The sequence below is a fragment of the Macaca nemestrina genome, chromosome 8 (genome assembly GCF_043159975.1).
Source record: "Macaca nemestrina isolate mMacNem1 chromosome 8, mMacNem.hap1, whole genome shotgun sequence".
Lineage (NCBI taxonomy): Eukaryota > Metazoa > Chordata > Mammalia > Primates > Cercopithecidae > Macaca > Macaca nemestrina.
The window spans coordinates 146,057,951-146,077,650 of record NC_092132.1 but is presented as its reverse complement, the minus strand read 5'-3'; the positions used below and the strand labels follow the sequence as shown (position 1 = coordinate 146,077,650).

Genomic DNA, 19,700 nt, shown 5'->3' with positions numbered 1-19,700 from the left:
AGAGAACAGCAGTGCTGAACCTCCCAGTGAAGACCACTGAGGGAAGAGGAGGGAAAGAGGAATACAGATAAATTTATTAGTTAAATACTGATTTTACAGCCATTTCACCTTAAGACAATGTTAACAGGTTTGTGGGTTAGGGAGGGTATACGAGGGGGCCTTTGGAAGAAAACAATGTAAATGATGATTAAAACAGAATCTTGGTTCAAAGGTATTCTCTGCTATAGCCAGTAGGATTTTGGAGTGAGGGGGCTGGGCGTGTGGGGAGGCGTAGTAATGCCACAGTCAGCTACAGCTCTGCTGAGAAAGAGGAAGGAGTCTCCATGAGCTCCAGCGTCAGGGGCGGAAACTGAGCAATGTGCAGAGGAGAAAGCAGCGGATCCTGGAGCAGCTCAGAGTCGGAGGCTCCCTCCAGGCCCCCTGCCATGTCTTAGCAGTCATTTTCTTTCCGTGACTTGTGTCGTGTTGTGTTTGTTTGCTTTGAATTCGCGTTGCAGAATCTCTGGCTTTTCGCCTCCTGGACAAAAGACTTCTGCCGAGGCGAGGCTGCAGGTCCGGAGGGACTCCGGCTGCCATCGGACCAAGGGCCAGGAGGAGCAGACAGCAGGTGGGTCAGCCTTTGGGACACTCCTGCCCCCCCAAGCAGGACTCTGTCCACTTACACTCTCCCCGGAAGGATCTCGAGGCCTGGCTGAGTGTTTGCCAGACCGGCTTGAGCAGCAGAACGTTTTGTTCTTACTCAGAACCCCTCTGTGTGTGACAGGGTGAATGAAGGGCCTGCAGGGAACTCGAGGGGGGCCGTTTGGCTAAGCTCCCCAGCTCTGGTTTTGCCAGGGGAGGGACATGTACAAGCTGCAGGCAGAGCTGAATCACTCAGAGCAGGAAGAGGGACTTTTATTTTGAGAGACGTTGGAAGTGAAGGAGCAAAGGCCCGCAGCAGGGGAAGGTGCCTGGGGGAGAAGTTGCCAGCTGCAGTGGATGAGGCTGCGCTCTGTGGCGGGTGCAGTGCTCCTCTAGCTCCCCAGGGAAGTGTTCGGTCACTTCTGTCACATCCCACAGTTGTGGAGTCAGATTTGGTATTGGGGATGCAGGGCGGTGCCGTTTCTCAAGCGGATGGATGGGGCAGGGGCCTCTCCCCAGGGGACCGTCCATCCAGGAACATGGCAAACAGATGCCGTCATTCGGGCTGGAGCAGGGGTCCCAGGGCCCAGCCCTCCGCTTGTTCTCAGATCCCCGGTGCTGGAAACACAATGCGAAACCCACCGTCTAGGCCACAGCGGTGAACACAGGGGACAAGGACATCCTGGGAAAGAACTCTCCAACTCACAGGGAGAGGCAGCGTGCTCGTGCTGCAGGCTGGGCTCCCTCCAGTCCCACCACCGTATACAGGCATCCGAGAAAATCCAACACCCGCTTCCCCTGACCAGATCGTCAACTTCAAGTTTCTTCCCAGTTGTTGTTCTGGAGTCATTCCCAGGCAGAGGAGGCCGGCCCCTGGGAGCCCAGGGCCTCCTTCTTCCCAGTCCTCCACGTCCCAGGTCTGTGCAGGAATTTGAGGAGGGAAGAGGGAAGATTACGCAGTGATTATGTCCCCGTGACTGTCAGCCAAGACCAGGCTGTTCCAAGAGTCCTGCTTGGAGCTGGTCTGTGGAGACTGGCTGACGGGAGACACATAGCCTTGTGGGGAGAGCTTCAGGGCCGAGAGGACCGGGTGGAGGGAGGGCCCGTGGCCAGACATCGCGCTGACCGAGAACGTCTGAAAAGCAGAAAGCACACGATGAGGCCCATGGAGACACTCCTGAGGTAGGGGAGGGTGCCCTACTATGCAGATGTCACCAGGATGGCTCCCGCCCTCAGGAAGGGACCAAGGAGCACGTCTCTCTGTTTCTCCTGATCCCGGTGATCTGGGCACAAAGGGTCTGGGTGATGCATCAGCTGCTTCTGAGCACAGTATACAACCAGGGCGAGAACCCGGTGGGCCTGTGGATACTGTGGTTGCCCAGAAGGCTCTGATGGTTACAGGAGACACTTTCTATCATCCTATCACTACCACATCCACTTTCCAACAGAGAAGCCGTCCACCCGGCCCAGAAGGGGCTCCTGCTGCCCCTGGTTCTGTGGGATCAGGTTCTCCCAGGCAATAAGAAGCTCATTAAGACACAGCCTCTCTCAGTTAAGAGCAGAGGCAAGATTAACAGCAGCGGCTGGTCAGAGGAGACTGTGGTCAAGCTTGGTGCGTCCTGGTCCCAAGAGAGGGAACTGCAGAGGGGACGAGGCAGGGAAGCTGAGATGCCATCATCCTCCACAAGAGGGAACTTGGGTTGCCCCGGGTGTCCCCTGACACACGTGCAGAGCTGGGCCTCATGAAAGTGGCATCCTGCCTGTGACCTCCCACCAGCCTGCCCCCCCTGCCCTCTGCAGGATGCAGGCCTTTCCCCATGCCAGCTTCCTCCTCCTTCCCCACCCTCTCCTGTTGAAGTCTCACCTCCCTGCACATAGGAGACATTGCCTAGAGAAGCCCTGCTCTGCCTCCCACAGCGGGAGCACGCCTCCCCTTGCCCCAGCAGGCAGTCTCATTCAGGCTGTCCTTGTGTGTTGTTTTCCTCCCCTGCCACCCATGCTGTATGCCAGCCCCGGACTCCCCTCTCTTTGTTTCCAAAGATAGTGGCATAGAGGAGCTGTTAAAAAATTGTGAGTCATAATCGTGTCCACACCACCATAGCTTGACAAGATGTCCTGAAATACAGCCGGATGCAGATGCCCCTAGCCTCGAGGGGCCCTGAGGGCACCACGCAGCTCAAAGGCTGGAGCTTCCTAGCCCACAGGGTAGCTCACTGCTTGCACCTGTGAGGCCTGGCTGCAAGTCCCACCCAAGACTAGGCTGGCCCCTGGGACTCTGCAATCGGCCTCCCCACAAACAGCCCTGGCGCCCCACCCGTGACGTGTACCTGGGACACGGAGCTGCTGTGCCCGTAGTGAGATGACAGGCCGGGCTCTGTCTTGATGGGGCGCATCTCCTCGCTGCTGCTGGTGGTGGCGCTGCTGGAGTTGCTGGAAGCGCCGCTGGCGGGAGGAAGGCTCTCACTGCCTGTAGGACCTGGAATGAAGCAGAGTCGCACACCCAAATCAGCGGCAGGGACCAGTAAACAGCCGGCAGCCTGTGAGACAGCGCGGATGGGTCTGAGCTAATGGCTTTCTCTACATTTGTCAGGGAGAGCAGCAGGGGTCCTTACAGTGGACAGTTACAGTTCTCACAGGGATGGCTTCTTCCCCCTAGCTCATCGCAAACCCTTGAGGCCACATGGGTTTCAGGATTCAAAACTTTTAAAAACAATTCTTCCTCATTCAACTTGAAGATTCAAATTTTTAAAAGTCCAAATACTGTGTATTATAGAATACCTCCCGCAGGGCCTGAGATAATGCCCTATAATTAAATACATTAATATCCCCACAGCAAAACATGTGAATATCATACTGAATGGGGTAAACAGAGACCATCAACAGCCTTGTGTCTGTTCAAAATAGGTTTTGCTGCCAAATCTAGCTTCCCGGATTTGGAATTTTGGACCGGGGATGGTGCACTGGAGCCGAATGTCTTCTCTACCTGTGATTGCTACGTGAGAGGAAATAAGGTTACCCAGGGCACGTAGGGTACTTGGCAGCAGTAGGGAAGCAGGAGGAGAGGTGGAAGACCACAGGTGTGAGACACTGAAAATTCCGGTAGGAAATATGCCTGCCAGAAGGGGCAAGCCGTGGTTGAATCTAGAAAAGTAGAACTTTGATCATGCCCTTGGTAGTGGAAAGGGCCAATTTATCTGACTCTGTCATGCCTTAGGTTAGAAGGTACATTTTCCATCAGATCAGCCAATTGATTTTCTCTGTGACTGCAGCACTGACCAGTCCAATCTTTAACTGGGTAGCCATGCTGAGTGGGGAATGTTTTGGTAGGGAACATAAATGTATTAAAGAACAGCCCTTGTTCTTTCATAAATTTATATATAATTTAATAAATATAATTTAAATTTAATAAATATTTGATAAATTTATTTACTAAAAATAAATTTTAAAAGAACAGCCTCTGTTCTTTTTTTTTTTTTTTTTAGAGATGGGGTCTTGCTCTGCTCTCCAGGTTGGAGTACAGTGGCACAATCACAGGTCACTGCAGCCTCCAACTTTTGAGCAGCCCTTATTCTTAATCTAGAAATTAAGAAGGCAGAGTGGTATATTGAAGAGAACATTGACCCGGAAGCATAAAAGCTTGGGTTTTAATTCTCTACCCATTAACAGCTGTATGACCCTCGTTAAATCATCGTCCTCTATGAGCCTCAGTTTGCTTGTTACTCAAATGGCGTCATAAACTGGTTCTCATGGAGTCTTACTTTCATGGAGATAATGTTTCTGAAGGGGCTTTCTAAAGCACAAAGCACTGCATGATGTTAATTATCCACTGGCTTAGAGATCAATCTGTTAGGAACATGATTAATTGGACCCTGTCCTCCTGGATCCCCGTTAGCCCAAAGAAAATTGAAAGGAACTGAGCTTTTGGGTGGCTGCAGCGCCGAAGACGAAGGGACCGAGTAAAGTTCCTCTTTCCTGCAGGCCCTCGACTGGTCCAGCCTGCCCACTGGGATCTTGGCAGTTGGCAATGATCAGACCCCAGCCTGAGTTGAGCCTGCTTCAAAAGCTCCCAATACGTTCCATGGCAATTGTTACTTTTTTGTTGGGCTCTTCATCCTGTCCTGAAAGGCCAGGGATGTACAATGCTGTCACCACACCCTGGCAGCCTGGGCTGGCCTGCCTAACCCAGAAGATATGATTCTTGTGCACTCTGAGGGCTTCTGACGTATTCACATAATCACTCACAGATCTTTTCCTCACCTGCTGGTGTCTTAGATTTATTCAGGTTCTTGGGCTTCCGTTTTCTGGTTTGAATCCCCTCTTTCCGCATTGCAAGAGGCCTGGGGACCTGGAGGGTCACAAGTCAATATATATGGTTTTCCATTTCTACATAATCTGCTACAGCACTGAAAGACACACAGCTGCTGCGAGAAGGCAACACCTAAGCAATCTCTCCACAAAGGCTGGGGCTCAGACGGTGTGCACAGGCCCCTGGAATTCAGCAAGAAAGAAATCAATTCTGTTTTTAAAAAACTTATCAGGCCGGGCGCGGTGGCTCAAGCCTGTAATCCCAGCGCTTTGGGAGGCCGAGACGGGCGGATCACGAGGTCAGGAGATCGAGACCATCCTGGCTAACACGGTGAAACCTCGTCTCTACTAAAAAAATACAAAAAACTAGCCGGGCGAGTTGGCGGGCGCCTGTAGTCCCAGCTACTCAGGAGGCTGAGGCAGGAGAATGGCGTGAACCCGGGAGGCGGAGCTTGCAGTGAGCTGAGATCCGGCCACTGCACTCCAGCCTGGGCCACAGAGCGAGACTCCGTCTCAAAAAAAAACAAAAACAAAAACAAAAAAAAAACTTATCGAGCACCTATGTGATGTGATGGGGACTTTACTAGAGCCTGGAGAATAGGGAACTAAAGACACACAGTTCCTACCCTCAGAAATTCATAGACAAGCAGAAATAACCGGACTCTGGTAGGTGATATAAAAAGACAGAGAAACACGAAACTGTCCTGGGGTGAGGAGTGGGAAGGAGGGGCACATGAGGATATCAAGGAAGGCTTCAGGGTGGAGGTGACACCTGAGTTTGTAAAAGGTTTTGAGTAGACAGAGGCAGGCGTTTCAGGCAGCAGAGAGAATGTTCAAAAGCCTTTATCATCCACACAAGGACCCTGAAAACAAAAAGTGGGTGCTAGGCCAGGCGCAGTGGCTCATGCCTGTAATCCCAGCACATTGGGTGGCCGAAGTGGGAGGATTACTTGAGTCCAGGAGTTCAAGACCATCCTTGGCAACATAGTGAGACCCTATCTCTATAAAAAAGTGTTAAAATTAGCTGGGCATGGTGGTACATGCCTGTAGTTGCAGCTACTTAGAAGGTTGAGATGGGAGGATCACTTGAACCCAGGAAGTCGAGGCTGCAGCAAGCCGGGATTGTGCCACTGCACTCCAGCCTGGGCAGAGCAAGGCTCTGTCTCAAAAAGGGGCGAGAGTGCGGGGGTGCTATCAATAATTGTGCTGGGAAAATTGGCCTCAACAGTAACAGCCCCAGCGAGCTGAGATGTAACATTACTCTACTTATAGCAGCTCTGTACTGCATTGGGTCTGGCTGGAGCCACTGGTGCGTCTATGAACGGTGGGGAGCAGTAAGAGACTATTCTACAGACTGCCCTGTGACCAGCTTCTGAGATAAAATGTCCCTGGACAATACTTTGACCACAGTTCTGTTGGGAGGCAGGCCCCAGAGCCATTCACAGATGCCCAAGCCAGTCCTGGGGAGCAGGACTGCAGGGTGCCTTCCCCACATCTGGTTTCTCTTAGGCTGAGCCGAGTCTTTTAGCCCCTGTTCTATGCTATGCTTGTCTACCATGTGGGATCGCTAAAGGCCACACCTGCAAATACAGACAGAAAAGCAATTACTGCTTCAGAGACATGAACATGGAATGGTTAAGCGAGAAATGCACCAGCATATGTGAACTTGAATTGCCTCCTATTTAACTGTGGGTAGATGGGGCAGCATTTGCACACCCCTACCCCACCATCTGCCTATCTGTCTGTGACTCTATACCCAGACCCCTATTTTCCATCTTGTGGGAGGGTGTCCTCCCCCACCCCATCCCCCTAGCTATGCCTCAAATGTTCAAGCCCATTCTAGCCTCAGAAGAATCTTCCCCTCATGTTAATCTCCATTCACTTAGGTATGCTTTTTTTTTTCAGTTGCAGTAAAATAAAATACATGTAACTTAAGATTTACCATCTTAACCATTTTTAAGTATATCGTTCTGTAGTGTTAAGCTCATTCACACTGTTCTGCAGCCCTCACCACCATCCCCAGAACTCTTCTCATCTTGCAAAACTCAAACTCCATACCCATTAAACATCACTCCTCATTCCCCCTTTCCTCAGCCCCTGACAGTCTCCATTCTACTTTCTGCCTCCATGGATTTGACACATGGTGTCAGGGGCCAGAATTCCCTTCCTTTTTAAGGCTGAATAATATCCTACGTGTATATATATCACACTTTGTTTATCTGTTCATTTCCCCATGGACACTCGGGTTGTTTCCATCTTTCTGCATTTGTGAATCATGCTGCTGTAAACGGGAGTGTACAAATAGCTCTGAGACCCTGCCTTTAATTCTTTTGGGTATATATCCAGAAATAGTATGCTGGATCATGTGGTAATTTTATTTTTTTTATTTTCTGAGAATATAATCTTTTGAATACCTACATAATATTTCCCAATAAGTTTCTTGTACCATTCCCATATTGAAGAATAATAGTTTAACCATTTTCCTTCCAAAGGTTTTTTCCCCTCCATTTTTGCTATTACAGTGATTAACAAACACCCTTATATATATTCTTTGCAGAAAGAAATGTTTTCTTATGAATTTTCATAACTTTAGCTATTTGTTTGTTCATTATAACAAGAAATCATGAAAAGATACACAAGATTAAGTTAATAACAGCCCTCTCACTCCACTACCATAAATCCTATCCCAATGAGGCCACTGGATTTAACAGCCTGTTATATATTCTTACATTTAAAAAAAATTCTCAAACACATGTACACATATATATCTATTGACGTGGTTTGGCTGTGTCCCCACCAAAATCTCATCTTGAATTGTAGCTCCCATAATTCCCACGTGTTGTGGGAGGGACCTGAGGGGAGATAATTGAGTCACAGGGTGGTTTCTCCCGTACTGTTCTAACTGTAGTGAGGAAGTCTCATGAGAGCTAATGGTTTTATAAGGGGAAACTCCTTTTGCTTGGCTCTCATTCTCTCTTGCCTGCTGCCATGTAACACGTGCCTTTCACCTTCCACCATGATTTTGAGGTCTCCCCAGCAATGTGGAACTGTGAGTCCACTAAACCACTTTTTTATTTTGAGTATGTCTTTATCAGCAGTGTGAAAACAGACTAATACACCTATACATGTATATTTGTGTGTATGTATTCACCCATCCACTGGTCCGTCCACTCATCCCATATGTATGTGTGTTTACTGCACCTTCAACACTCGTAGTATGCGGTCATGCTACATATATTTCTTTGCAATGTACTTTTTCATTTTCTAGATCAAGATACATGGCTCTAGATTATTATTTTTAAATTTCTCCTCAATATTCCACATTTTGGGATATACCAGAATTTTTTCAACCATTCCTTTATGGGATTTTAAGGTGGTTTCTAGTTTTTGCCACCACAAACAATGCAGCAATAAATAGTTCAAAGGTCATCATGTACTGGTTATTTTTTATAGGCTAGTTTTCCAACAGTAGACCTGCCAGATATAAAGGTGTTTATGGTTTTAACCCTTAAAAATACCACTAAGTTAATAGATGCAGTTATCAAATACAAATCAATAATACATGAGAGTATCTAATTCCCCAAATCCACAGCAGCACACATTTTAATTTTTGCCAAATATGTGGGCAAAATAGGGACTTCCGTGGTCATTTTCGGGTACATTTCCCTGATTTTCAGTGAGATTCAGCATGTCTGCACATGTTTCATGGCTATCTGGACAGCTTCTGTGAGATGTCAGTTCGTATCTTTTGCCCATTTGGGGGAAGTGGGGGAAAAATCAATTGTTCTTTTCTTATTAGGCTATAAGGTCTGTCTGTTTCTGGTTTGGTTTTAATTTAACTTGTATTTGAACAATTAAGACTTGCAAATGTACCGTCTAAGGTACCAAGGGGGTACACAGCATAAAGAGTGTCCTTCCAATCCCTTCTCCCCAGGACCCCAGTTTTTCTCCTGGAGGCACCTCATGTACATATATATGCACACATGTGACCATGTGACCAACCTCTACATATCCTACCAGAGGTGTTCTGTGTACATGGAAGCAACCAGGTATAAATTCTGTTCTTCCTCACATTTATAAACATAGTGCCGTAGTAAGTAGTGTTCTGCGCCTTGCCTTTTTGTTAACACTGTATAATGGAGAATGTTCCAATAAAAATGTAAAGAGCTTTGTAGAAGCTCCTTGTAATTCTGGAAATACTAACCCTTTTTCTGGTACTGTGTGTATTGGTCTTTACTTTCCCTAGGTATCATTTCCAGGCACTAATAGTAAATATTTACAAAATCAAATCTATCTAACTATTTTTATATGGCTAAAAAGTTTTAAAATCTTGTTTAAGAAGTTCTCCCATCCTCAAAGTTATATAAATACTTCCCCTTATATTTTCTTCCAGTGTTTTTATCGTCTGATTTTTTTTTTGTAGTATTTTATTGTCTAATATTTTTATTTTTTGGAGACAGGGTCTCACTTTGTAACTCAGGCTGGAGTGCAGTGGCACAATCAGAGCTCACTGCAGCCTCAAACTCCTAAGCTCAAGCCATCCTCCTACCTCAGCCTCCTAAGTAGCTGGGACTAGAGGCATGCACCACCATGCCCAGCTAGTTTTTTTTTTTCCTTTTTTTTTCAGTAGAGACAAAGTTTCCAGGTTGGTCTTGAACTCCTGAGCTCATGCAATCCTCCTGCCTCGGCCTCCCAAAGTGCTGGGATTACAGGCATGGGTCATGATGCCTGGCCTTACTTTTAGTTTATTTCAAAGATATTTTACATCTAATATCTTTAATTCACCTAAGTTTATTTTTGTTTAAGTAGGAGGTGGAGGTCATGCTTTCCTTTTGTTTTCCAAATGAACAGCCAATTTTGTCAATGCAACTATCCTTAAGCTTCTTATCCACTGAATCGAAATGTCACCTTTGTTGCATATCAAGCTGCTATACATAAATATGGCCTGCTCATCTATAAAATGGAAAATTCACTTATGCAATGTAAAGGACGGAAGAGGCCAGCAAAGTTGTTGAAAGTCCCTTCCAAATCTAAGTATCTTTGTTAAGAAGGGAAAATGAATGCTAGTCCAAAGGAAGAAGACAAGGGAGGACTGAGAGATGGGCATCAGAAGGCAAGGATGCCGCGTGGGCGTGGGACCCACGTACCCCATGGAGCTTCATGTAGAGGCCACAGGCGTTGCACACGGGCTCGCCCTCCGCATTGCGGCGCCACAGCGTGGTGGTGGTGGTCTGGCAGTTGGCACAGGAGAGGCCCACTCGGCGGGAGGCAGACTGCAAGACAGGAAACAGACCCTTCATGTCCAAGTAAAAGGGGGGCACTGCCTTCCACCTCGCGTGCGGCTGCGGATTGGGCCTCCCTAATGGGAGGCAGGGCTGGGCCCTAATGACCCTGCATGAGATCGCTGACCTGTGACAGCACCTAACTCTCCTGTCACCTGAGCCACTGCGAGGAGTAAATCAGAACAAGGTTTCTGCTGCACGAGGAGAGCGAACGTGGGCACTGGAGACCTGGTTTCCAGTCCTAACCATCATTCACCATCAGGCAAATAACCAGCGAGCGCCGGACACTGCCGGAAGGAAAGCTTCTCCTGAAAGAAGCTGCAGGTGCCAGGCACAGACGGAGAGTGAGGAATCATGGTGTCCAAATAGTATCAAAGTCTGAATGGCCCTGAGACCTCAAGAAAGGGAGGCACCAGGGTTTATCCCCTCTGTTCTTCCCTCCTTAATATAGTGCAATCTGGTTGGTGTTGATCAGAATCAAATTATATTAAAAAGGAGCATGAAGCCAGGAGTCAAGCCCCAGGCCCAAACTCTTCCTCAGCCATGGGGCCCAACACAAGCTGCTTGCACTTCTGGGCTTTGGGATTTATCAGCTGATCAACTGAGGTCAGGATAGAGACCAGCCTCTGAGGTGACCTTCCTTGCAGGGTTGGTGTGGATGGAGGAGACACTCCAGTCAACACCAGAGTGGGAACCAGGAAACCTGGATTCTGGTTCCAGAGTTCCAGATGGGAGACTCAGTACCTCAGTGACTGTGGGCAAGGCCACTAGCTTCTCTGAGCCTCACTTTCCGTTTCTGTGTGTTGAAGAGGTTGAACTGGACAGCCTGGATCATTCTGGTGGCTCCAGCTGACTCTCAAGTTGTGAGAATTATGGTGGACCTCTCACCCATCTAATCCCCTGATTCACACCCTCAAGTTCCAAAATTCAAAACCAGAGGATGTCCCACCAAGGCGAGAGCCCTGCAGCCAGGTGCCGAGAGGAGGCCGCGAGGCAGGTGCTTACCAGCCGGCGCTGGGGCTTGATGAGCGGCCGGTTGATGCCGTTCATCTTGTGGTAGAGGCCGCAGGCGTTGCACAGATAGTGACCCGTCCCATCTCGCCTCCAGAGTGGGGTGGACATAGCCCCACAGTTGACACACTCTCTGCCTTCTGAGAAGTCGTCAAACATATCTACTGAGTTGGGGAGAACAGACAAGAAAAGACAGAGGATGAATTCTTTGTTTATGCCCATCTCTTACCTCTGAGAATCTAGAGCGCACAGAAACAATGCCCTTTCCTTGGAAGGAGAAGACCACCTTGGGCTGCTCTTGCTCTTCCTCACTCCGACTTCAGCCCCTGCCCCCTAATCCCAGACACTGCGAGCTCCCCTGAGCATGAGAAGAGGAAAGGTTGTAGTGATCACCCGCGTCCTGGGCTGGGAGGCAGGACACCTGGATTTCAGTCCAGATGTCACATTCAGAGCCTCCAGCCCTAGGCCTCTCACCTCCCACTGAGGTCCATGCAAACCTTCTTGCGCTCTCTTTTTCCTTTTCAAAGTTAGTAAGATTACTTTTCCCTCTGCATAAAGATATAAATATTTACCTTATGAAAATCAGTGCCAAAATATATAAGGAAAATTCAGATTGTCACTAATGTTTTCAGCATTTGGTTCTATTGTATCATTTGTAAGACTGTATTTTTTTTTTTTTTAATCAGAGACAGGGTCACTCTGTCACCCAGGCTGGAGTACAGTGGTGCAATCATAACTCAGTCCAGCCTTGAACCCCTGGGCTCAAGTGATCCTCCAGCCTCAGCCTCCCAAAGTGCTGAGACTACCTGCCTGAGCCACTGTGCCCAGCCCTTTGTGAGACTTTTCTTTTTTTGAGATGGAGTTTCACTCTTGTTGTCCAGGCTGGAGTGCAATGGCGCAATCTCGGCTCACTGTAACCTCTGCCTCCCGGGTTCACGCGATTCTCCTGCCTCAGCCTCCCAAGTAGCTAGGATTACAGGCATGCACCACCACACACAGCTAATTTTGTGCTTTTAGTAGAGATGGGGTTTCACCATGTTGGTCAGGCTGGTCTCGAACTCCTGACCTCATGTGGTCCGCACGCCTTGGTCTCCCAAAGTACTGAGTACACCACACCCAACCTTGTGAAACTTTCATATGTTGATATGTATTTTTGCCAAGCTATATAATTCTGAGTCTGTGTGGGTCTTTTGCTTAATATCAAAACATTTTCCCAATGAGAAATTCTTTATAAACTCATTTTATAAAATTCTTTTTAAACTCATATCATTATTCCATCATATAAACGTGCCATCATTTAACTAGTATCATTCAACTATTAATTTTCATCCAGTTTTGGATTCTTATTTCGTAAACACTGCTTGTTTTGTGCATGAATCTGTGCATTTCTAGTTATTCCTTAGGATACTCTCCGAGAAGTAAAATTTCTGAGTCAAAGGCACTAGATTTCTTTTAAGTTTTTGGAATTTTCTAACTGTCCAGCAAAAAAAAATGCTTCATTCATTCATTTTTTCTGTTTTAATATACCTGTATGGGCTGCTGTATGATAGTTTGACATTTTTCTTGCTTATTGGTATATAAAATAAAGGTGCATTTTATAAGCCATGGCACCTTAGAGCTGCTCACATGAGCGGAGCGTCTCCCCGACTACCACAAGGCTGTTGGGTCTGTCGCTCCCTTCACTCGCTCACTCCTCCCCGCCATCACCTTTATCGTCCATGTCTACAGAACATTAAACTGACAGGTTCCACTTGTGTCCATTCTCCTCATCCTGATGAGACAGGCTGGGCCAGTTTTCTTACTCCCTGTAGTCTATATAAAGCCTGGCTCACAATCTCCGGAAGTCTCTCTGACTTCATGTTATCCTAATTTGCTGTCCCTAAACACATCTACCTTGGTCTCCAGATTCTTCCTATGCCGCTGCCAGAGGCAAGGGCAGATTCTTCTCTAGTGAAGAGGGGAGCTTTTATTGAGTTGGGAGGACAGGCGGTGAAGAGCTCTCTTTCCAACAGGACCCAGCCCGGGAGGGGGTCAAGGTTGTACATTTTGCTAGTTCTGTGGCCCAGCTACTTGCTCTAAGGGAATGTGAGCCAGAGAAAAGCATGGTGGGGGGCCCTTCCCCCAACTCTGGGTACACAAACAGTCATTTGCACCTGCAAACAGGTAGCTGTGTGTCCACACCGAGTAAACAGTGTGCAGGTGTGAGGGGCTATTTGCTCAGGCCAGGGAGCGGAGCACAGGCGTCACAGCAGAGGCTATTTTTACACCTGGGCCACACTGACAGCCTCTACCAAGGTCGCCTGCCCTCAGAGCCATACATGAGATGCGGCCACTCCCGCCTATGACTTGCTCCCAGCTGGACCACCACAATTAACACTACTGTTGCCACCTCTACAGTCGGTGCTTATGGCCTGTCAGCCTCACTTCTTTCATCCAGGTCTGCTCGTGAGGGGATTCGAGAGGCCAGGAATTTACAGAAGGACATTAGACCAAGCCAACTCCACAGCAGGAGGTGGGCACAGGCAATGTCGTCATTTTGTTGGGTGTCCACAATAAACACTAGGTGGCACTACCATCTCAAAATTGAACCAAGACACGCAGTCTGGCCTGAATGACACTTGGACATAGAGGCCTTGTAAGATCACCTTTCCAGTCCAAACCTAGCACAACTCTCTCATTCTGGTTTCCTTTTTTATTTTAGTTTTCTCTTTAGAGACAGGACTCACTCTGTCACCCAAGCTGGAGTGCAGTGGTGCAATAGTAGCTCACTGCAGCCACCAACTCCTGGCCTCAAGAGGTCCTCCTGCCTCAGCCTATTTTTCTTTTTCTATCTTTTTTTTTTTTTTTTGAGACAGGGTCTCACTCTGTTACCCAGGCTGGAGTGCAGTGGGCCCTGCAACCTCAAGCTTCCTTAGTACCTGGGATTATAGGCACACGCTACCATCCCCAGCTAATTTTTGTAGAGACAAGGTTTCACCATGTTGCCCAGGCTGGTCTCAAATTCCTAGGCTCAAGTGCTCCTCCTGCCTTGGCCTCCCCAAATGCTGGGATTACAGGCATGAGCCACTGCACCCAGCCCTATTTTTCTTTATTATGAAAAAATGTAAACATTCAGAAGTAGACAGAATATGAAAGAGAACTCTGACTTAACCATCATCCAGTTGCCAATCATTTGTGGTCAATCTTGTTTTATCTATACCTCCATTCACTTTCCCCCATATTGTGCTACTGAAGAAAATCCCAGACTTCTATTACTTTATTCACAAATATCTCAGTATGTTGCTCTAACAGATAAAGAATCACACTCTTAAAAATAAGCAGACTGGCTTCTCTCCTACATTCTGGTTCATTTAAGTCAAAAACATCTCATAATGTGTTCCTCTTGTTCGGAGGGGAGATTCTCTTTTCTTCTCACAATTATTGTTTTATATGCAGTAATATCGGAGTGTTTTTTTTCTTCTTCCCACACTACACTGATGTAAAGAAAAAGTTTTTTTGAGACAGGGTCTCACTCGGTCCCCCAGGCTGGAGTACAGTGCTGCGATCTTGGCTTACTGCAGCCTCAACCTCCTGGGCTCAAGCACTCCTCCCGCCTCAGCCTCCCAAGTATCTGGGACTACAGGTGCATGCCACCATGCCTTGCTAATTTTTTTTTTTTTTTTTTTTTTTGTATTTTTGGTAGAGACAAGCTCTCACTATGTTGTACAGACTGGTCTTGAACTCCTAAGCTCAAGCGATTCTCCCACCTCAGCCTCCCAAAGTGCTGGGATTATGGGCGTGAGCCACCGTGCCCACCCCAGAATCTTATTAAAGGACCCAGGAATTCCTGGAGTGTCCTCTCAGCTGCTGACTCACCTTTGGCTGCCTTGAGAACCCAACACATAGGTCTGCCTCGGAAGCTCCTGCAGGCTCACCTCAAAGTTGGGTTATGCATTCAAGCAACTATTTTACTGAACAGGTAAAGTCACTGGAGGTTGCCAAATACGTATTCGTCACCAACAAATATTTACTGAGCATCTGCTATTTAATCACTCTGATAGATGTCACAGGAGCTAGGAGGGAACCCAGGTCTCGGAATGCTAATGGTGGACAACTTGATGGACAACTTGGATTTGAATATCAATAATGAGTAATAATATTACTCAGTTCGTTTTTAGAACATACCCTCAGCAGAGTGGGGGACTCATGGCAGACCCAATTGTCTAGGGCAGAAAGTGTGGAATCCCCACCAGCATAAAAGTCCCATTGTGATAGAAGGGTCAGGGGTCACCAAAACAGCCAAAGTAAAGGCTATGCTTCCTAAAGACACCCAATAGACAACCTGCAACACCTCCAAATCTGCAGAAGTTTCCATATTTCTGACCACAAAATCTTGCCATCCAACCCGGTCAATGAAATGTTACACACATTTTTAAACAATTACTTTAAAAACAAGGTAATCATAGAGGAAAATGTTGACCCTATAATGTTAAATGACAAACACAGCACTAAGTCCCAAACTAGCACTCACATCTGGTATGAACCTCGGTAAGCACCACTTCTCATTCCTTCTTAGGAGAGGTACTGAGAGGCAAAAATGATTCTGAAGCCAGGGGGCACAGCTGGGGCCTCGGATGCAGCCCCTCCCACCCAGTGCTGGCATCCCGGGAACTGCTCCAGCCACTTGGAAGGCATCACCCACGTTTGGAGGAAAGACTTGTAATAATAGTTGTAAAGCACTTTGCAAATGAGAGGAAAAACTTACAACAATGGCTGTAAAGTGCTTTGCAAACATCAAATGAGATAACAATGATGGATTATTGTTAGGAGGCTGAAGTTGGAGGGGTCAGGAGGGAAGGGGAGCGACCAGGACAAACCTTGGCGCTGGTTATTGGAGGAGGGGAGGACAGATAAAAGAGCTAGGAGATTGGGGAATCTGACCTTTCTTAAACCACTGGGGCTATGCTCAGAATTGTCTGTCTCTCTCAGCCGTCAGGTTTGAGACTGCAACCCGGGAACCAACTGACGGCAAGGCTGACCGTGTACACTTACTCGGTCTCCAAGTTGTTGCTCGTGGAAGTGTGAATTAATGATTAGTTTAGCAATGAAAAGCACAAAATAAACTATGTCCTAACTCCAAGGATGGGGATCTCACTCCTCACTTCCATCCATACCCTGCTAAAACAGTTTTTTTGAAGAGGAAACAAAGTCTGATAGTCTGATTTCTCAGACATCCAGTGCAATATGGATGTTCCTATGAATTAAGGCAAACTACTCCCACCCTAGTGCCTGAAAGAAGAATGTAGGCCAGGAGGTTGAAACATCCCACCCCGACTTCCCTACAAAGAACTGACGCCACCAGAGGCAAAGACTGCGACCTCTCCTCTCCTCTGACCTGCTCCATCCATCTTGGGGAACCCACCCACCCCACCAAGGGGAAGCCAATCAGGGCCGGGAGAGGGAAGGCATGGGAGGAAGAAAGGGAGAGGAATCAGAGGCCAGGGTCACGGTTCCGCTCTCCACTCCCTCCCCTGGGCGCTGCTGGCTGCTGGGTAGACAGCTCAGGCCACTGCTGCCGCCCCAACGGCGCCACAGAGCCTGGTCTGCTCGCCTGCAGATGCGCCCCTTAGACCTCCACCTGCTGGGGAGAGCTGGTGTTGAGCCCCAGCTCGCGCTGGAAAGAGCCTCACCCTCACGCCTGGAGGCAGAGGTGATGGGTCTCAGCCCCTTCACTGCAATGTCTGAAGCTCAAACATTTGCCATGTGTCTGTATAGGCACCCCTGTACGAGTGCTGGACATAACGAACGTGGTGGAAAAACCCACGCTAACTCCTTGCCCTAAGTTGTTTTGGTCTAGCTGGGGATGCACAACTCAAAACTAATCGCTACCTTTGAGGTGACAAACTGCAGTGGGCCTGGGCCTCACACCGGTGCCCAGTCCACCACCTCCAGCTTCAGATCTTCAGCATAATGGACGTTCAGGGAGAGACACATCAACAGTGGAAAGGGCCCGTGCCCGGGGCAGCTGGGCAGTGCTACACAAGAAGGGCCGGGGGGCCAGGGAGACGCAACCCAGAAGACTTGTTGGAAAAGACCAGACCCCAGCCCAGACTGGGCAGGAGGGGAGGGACCTGCCCAGAGACCGTTCCCTGGGAACTAAAAGGGCTTCAGAGCAAAGTCTCAGCCCCACCCAAAGGTCCCTTGCTGAACCCCAGGCCCACGTCCCATCCAGAGTTCACTAGAGATGGAGCCTGGATTTCCCGACAGGCCCGGATCTGTCCCTGCGGCTGGCGCCTGGGTGTGGGGCACGAGGCCCAAACAAAGCCTGAGGTTTTCCTGGCAGCTCTTGAGCCCTGGGTCTTCTGGGCTTCGTCAGGCTCGGCAGATGCCTGTGACAGGAGGCTGTCACGGGGAGGCCCGCACAGCTCCAGCGGGCTCCGGCAAGGGGATGGAATCACCTATTTTGGAAGCTCCCGCAGCTGCTGAACAGGGGAGGTTACCAGTTACCGCCCACCTTGCAGAGTCACCCCACGGAGTCCAAGGCCTCTGCTCCTGACCCTTATAAAGGACAAGACCCCGGGACGCCGGCTGGATGGAGTGATGGAATGTGACTCAGTTTTGTTTTGTTTTTCTTCCTGAATCACAAACAGACAAGGACACTGTGAAAGAAAAAAAACAAAATCAAACAAAACAAAAAAAAAACAAAAACAAGAACGGAGGGAGGGGGGAATGTACAGAGGGACAGAGGAGGAAGAGGTTGAAGATCAAATGATAGAGGAAAATACACCTGCTCATATGCAAAGAGGTTTTACAGATGACAAAGAGAAAGATGAGCTTGAAGGCTGTAACGTGCAACCACACCTGTCACTGGAGGAACTGTGGAAAGACTCCAGCTGCGAAGCCCTGGGCCCCAGCGGCTCCTCCCTAGAGGTCTAAGAACTCCCAGCACCTCCACACCTGCCTGGTCTGTGCTCATAGTCGGGTCAGCGTGGGAGGCTGGTCCAGGAGAGGAATAGCAATAGAGGAATGTTCATGTGCTTTAGAAAACAGATTCTGCCCAGGGCCACAGAGCTAATCAACAGCAGAGATGGGATCAAACCCAGGCTGGCCAGTCAGTCTCTTAACCGCAGGCCAGCATCCCACCAGCTCTGCCCACAGATGTCTTGGCCATCCCTGAGCCTTTCCCCAGCGGCAGTAGCTGGCAGCAGAGAGAAAATCAGTCTCAATTTGACCTGTGAGCAGCAAGGGCTGTCGGAGTCCAGAGCCCAAGCATGCTCTGTTTTCCCAGCGTGTCTGATCCCAGAAACTTCCCAGCATCTCTGTTTCAATGCTGCTCAGCTCACCCACTTGGGAAATGCTTCCTGGCCTTCATCATTGTTAAGATTAGATTTTGAGACCTTCGAGAACCCCTACACGTGGGTCTATAATTATGGCATAAAGATTTCCCCATAAAATGCAGGATCGGTTGTTGGCTCCAGGAGAAATGTAGGATGCTTCTGAATTCAAATTTGAGCCTCTGCAATGACAATGCCTTAGAGCTAAGTCCGTGAACTTGTGGACTGTTGCATTACTCTCACAGGAGCTTTTTTTTTTTTTTTGGCAATGGGGTCTTGCTCTGTCACCCAGGCTGGAGTCCAGTAGCTCAGTCACAGCTAATTGTAGCCTCGACTTCCTGGCCTCAAGCAATCCTCCTGCCTGAACCTCCTGAGTAGCTGGGACTCCAGGTACACACCACCACGCTCAGCTAGTTTTTGTAGCATTTTGTAGACATGGGGTCTCACTATGTTGCCCAGGCTGATCTTGAACTCCTGAGTTCAAGCAATCCTCCCACCTCAGCCTCCCAAAGTATTGGTATTACAGGCATGAGCCACCACTTCTGGCCACAAGCACTTTCTTGAAACAAATGAAACAAAAGTATTGTGGTGAATATGACTTCATTTGCTGCATCTCGACACTAAACATGCAGACTCCCAGAAAATGGTCACCATGGCCCCTTCCCACCAGAGAACCGCAGGCTGGGACACTATTTTTAAAACAAAGGGCCAGGTATGGTGGCTCATGCCTGTAATCCCAGCACTTTGGGAGGCTGAAGCCGGTGGAACACTTGAGGTCAAGAGTTCAAGGCCAGCCTGGCCAACATGGTGAAAGCCTGTCTCTACCAAAAATATAAAAAATAGGTGGGCATGTTGGTGCACCCCCGTAATTCCAGCTACTCGGGAGGCTGAGGCAAGGGAACTGCTCGAACCCAGGAGGCAGAGGTTGCAGTGAGCCGTGATCATGCCACTGTACACAGTCTGGGAGACACAGTGAGACCCTGTCTCCAAAAAAATGGAAAAGGAACAAAGAAGGGACACTGAAAGACTGCAGTGAGCTCTACATTTCTATTTGAAAACTCTCCCCAGTGCCGGCATTTTGCCCCTATACCAATACATTTTTTACAAAGACTGTCTTGCCAGCTGTCACCTTCAGGTGAAAGAGCTGTGGAGTTTTCCTGGGGGCCTC

General features: G+C 48.5%; 1 protein-coding gene across 5 annotated transcripts in view; it reads right to left on the bottom strand.

Annotated features, from left to right (window-relative positions):
- Positions 1-52: 52 nt before the first annotated feature.
- LOC105491184 (GATA binding protein 4) overlaps positions 53-19,700 on the bottom strand; it is an 84,346-nt gene continuing 64,698 nt past the window's right edge. For 3 of the 5 annotated variants that reach the window (XM_071068654.1, XM_011757354.3, XM_011757353.3), the window contains exons 3-7: positions 11,214-11,383; positions 10,074-10,199; positions 4,879-4,966; positions 2,949-3,097; positions 53-1,756 (exon numbers count right to left, since the gene is read on the bottom strand). In XM_071068654.1, the coding sequence (XP_070924755.1) occupies positions 1,574-1,756; positions 2,949-3,097; positions 4,879-4,966; positions 10,074-10,199; positions 11,214-11,383 (716 nt within the window). In that variant the 3' untranslated portion in view covers positions 53-1,573. The remainder of the gene's footprint in view (positions 1,757-2,948; positions 3,098-4,878; positions 4,967-10,073; positions 10,200-11,213; positions 11,384-19,700) is intronic. The other 2 variants (XM_011757355.3, XM_071068655.1) reach the window with 1 other exon arrangement.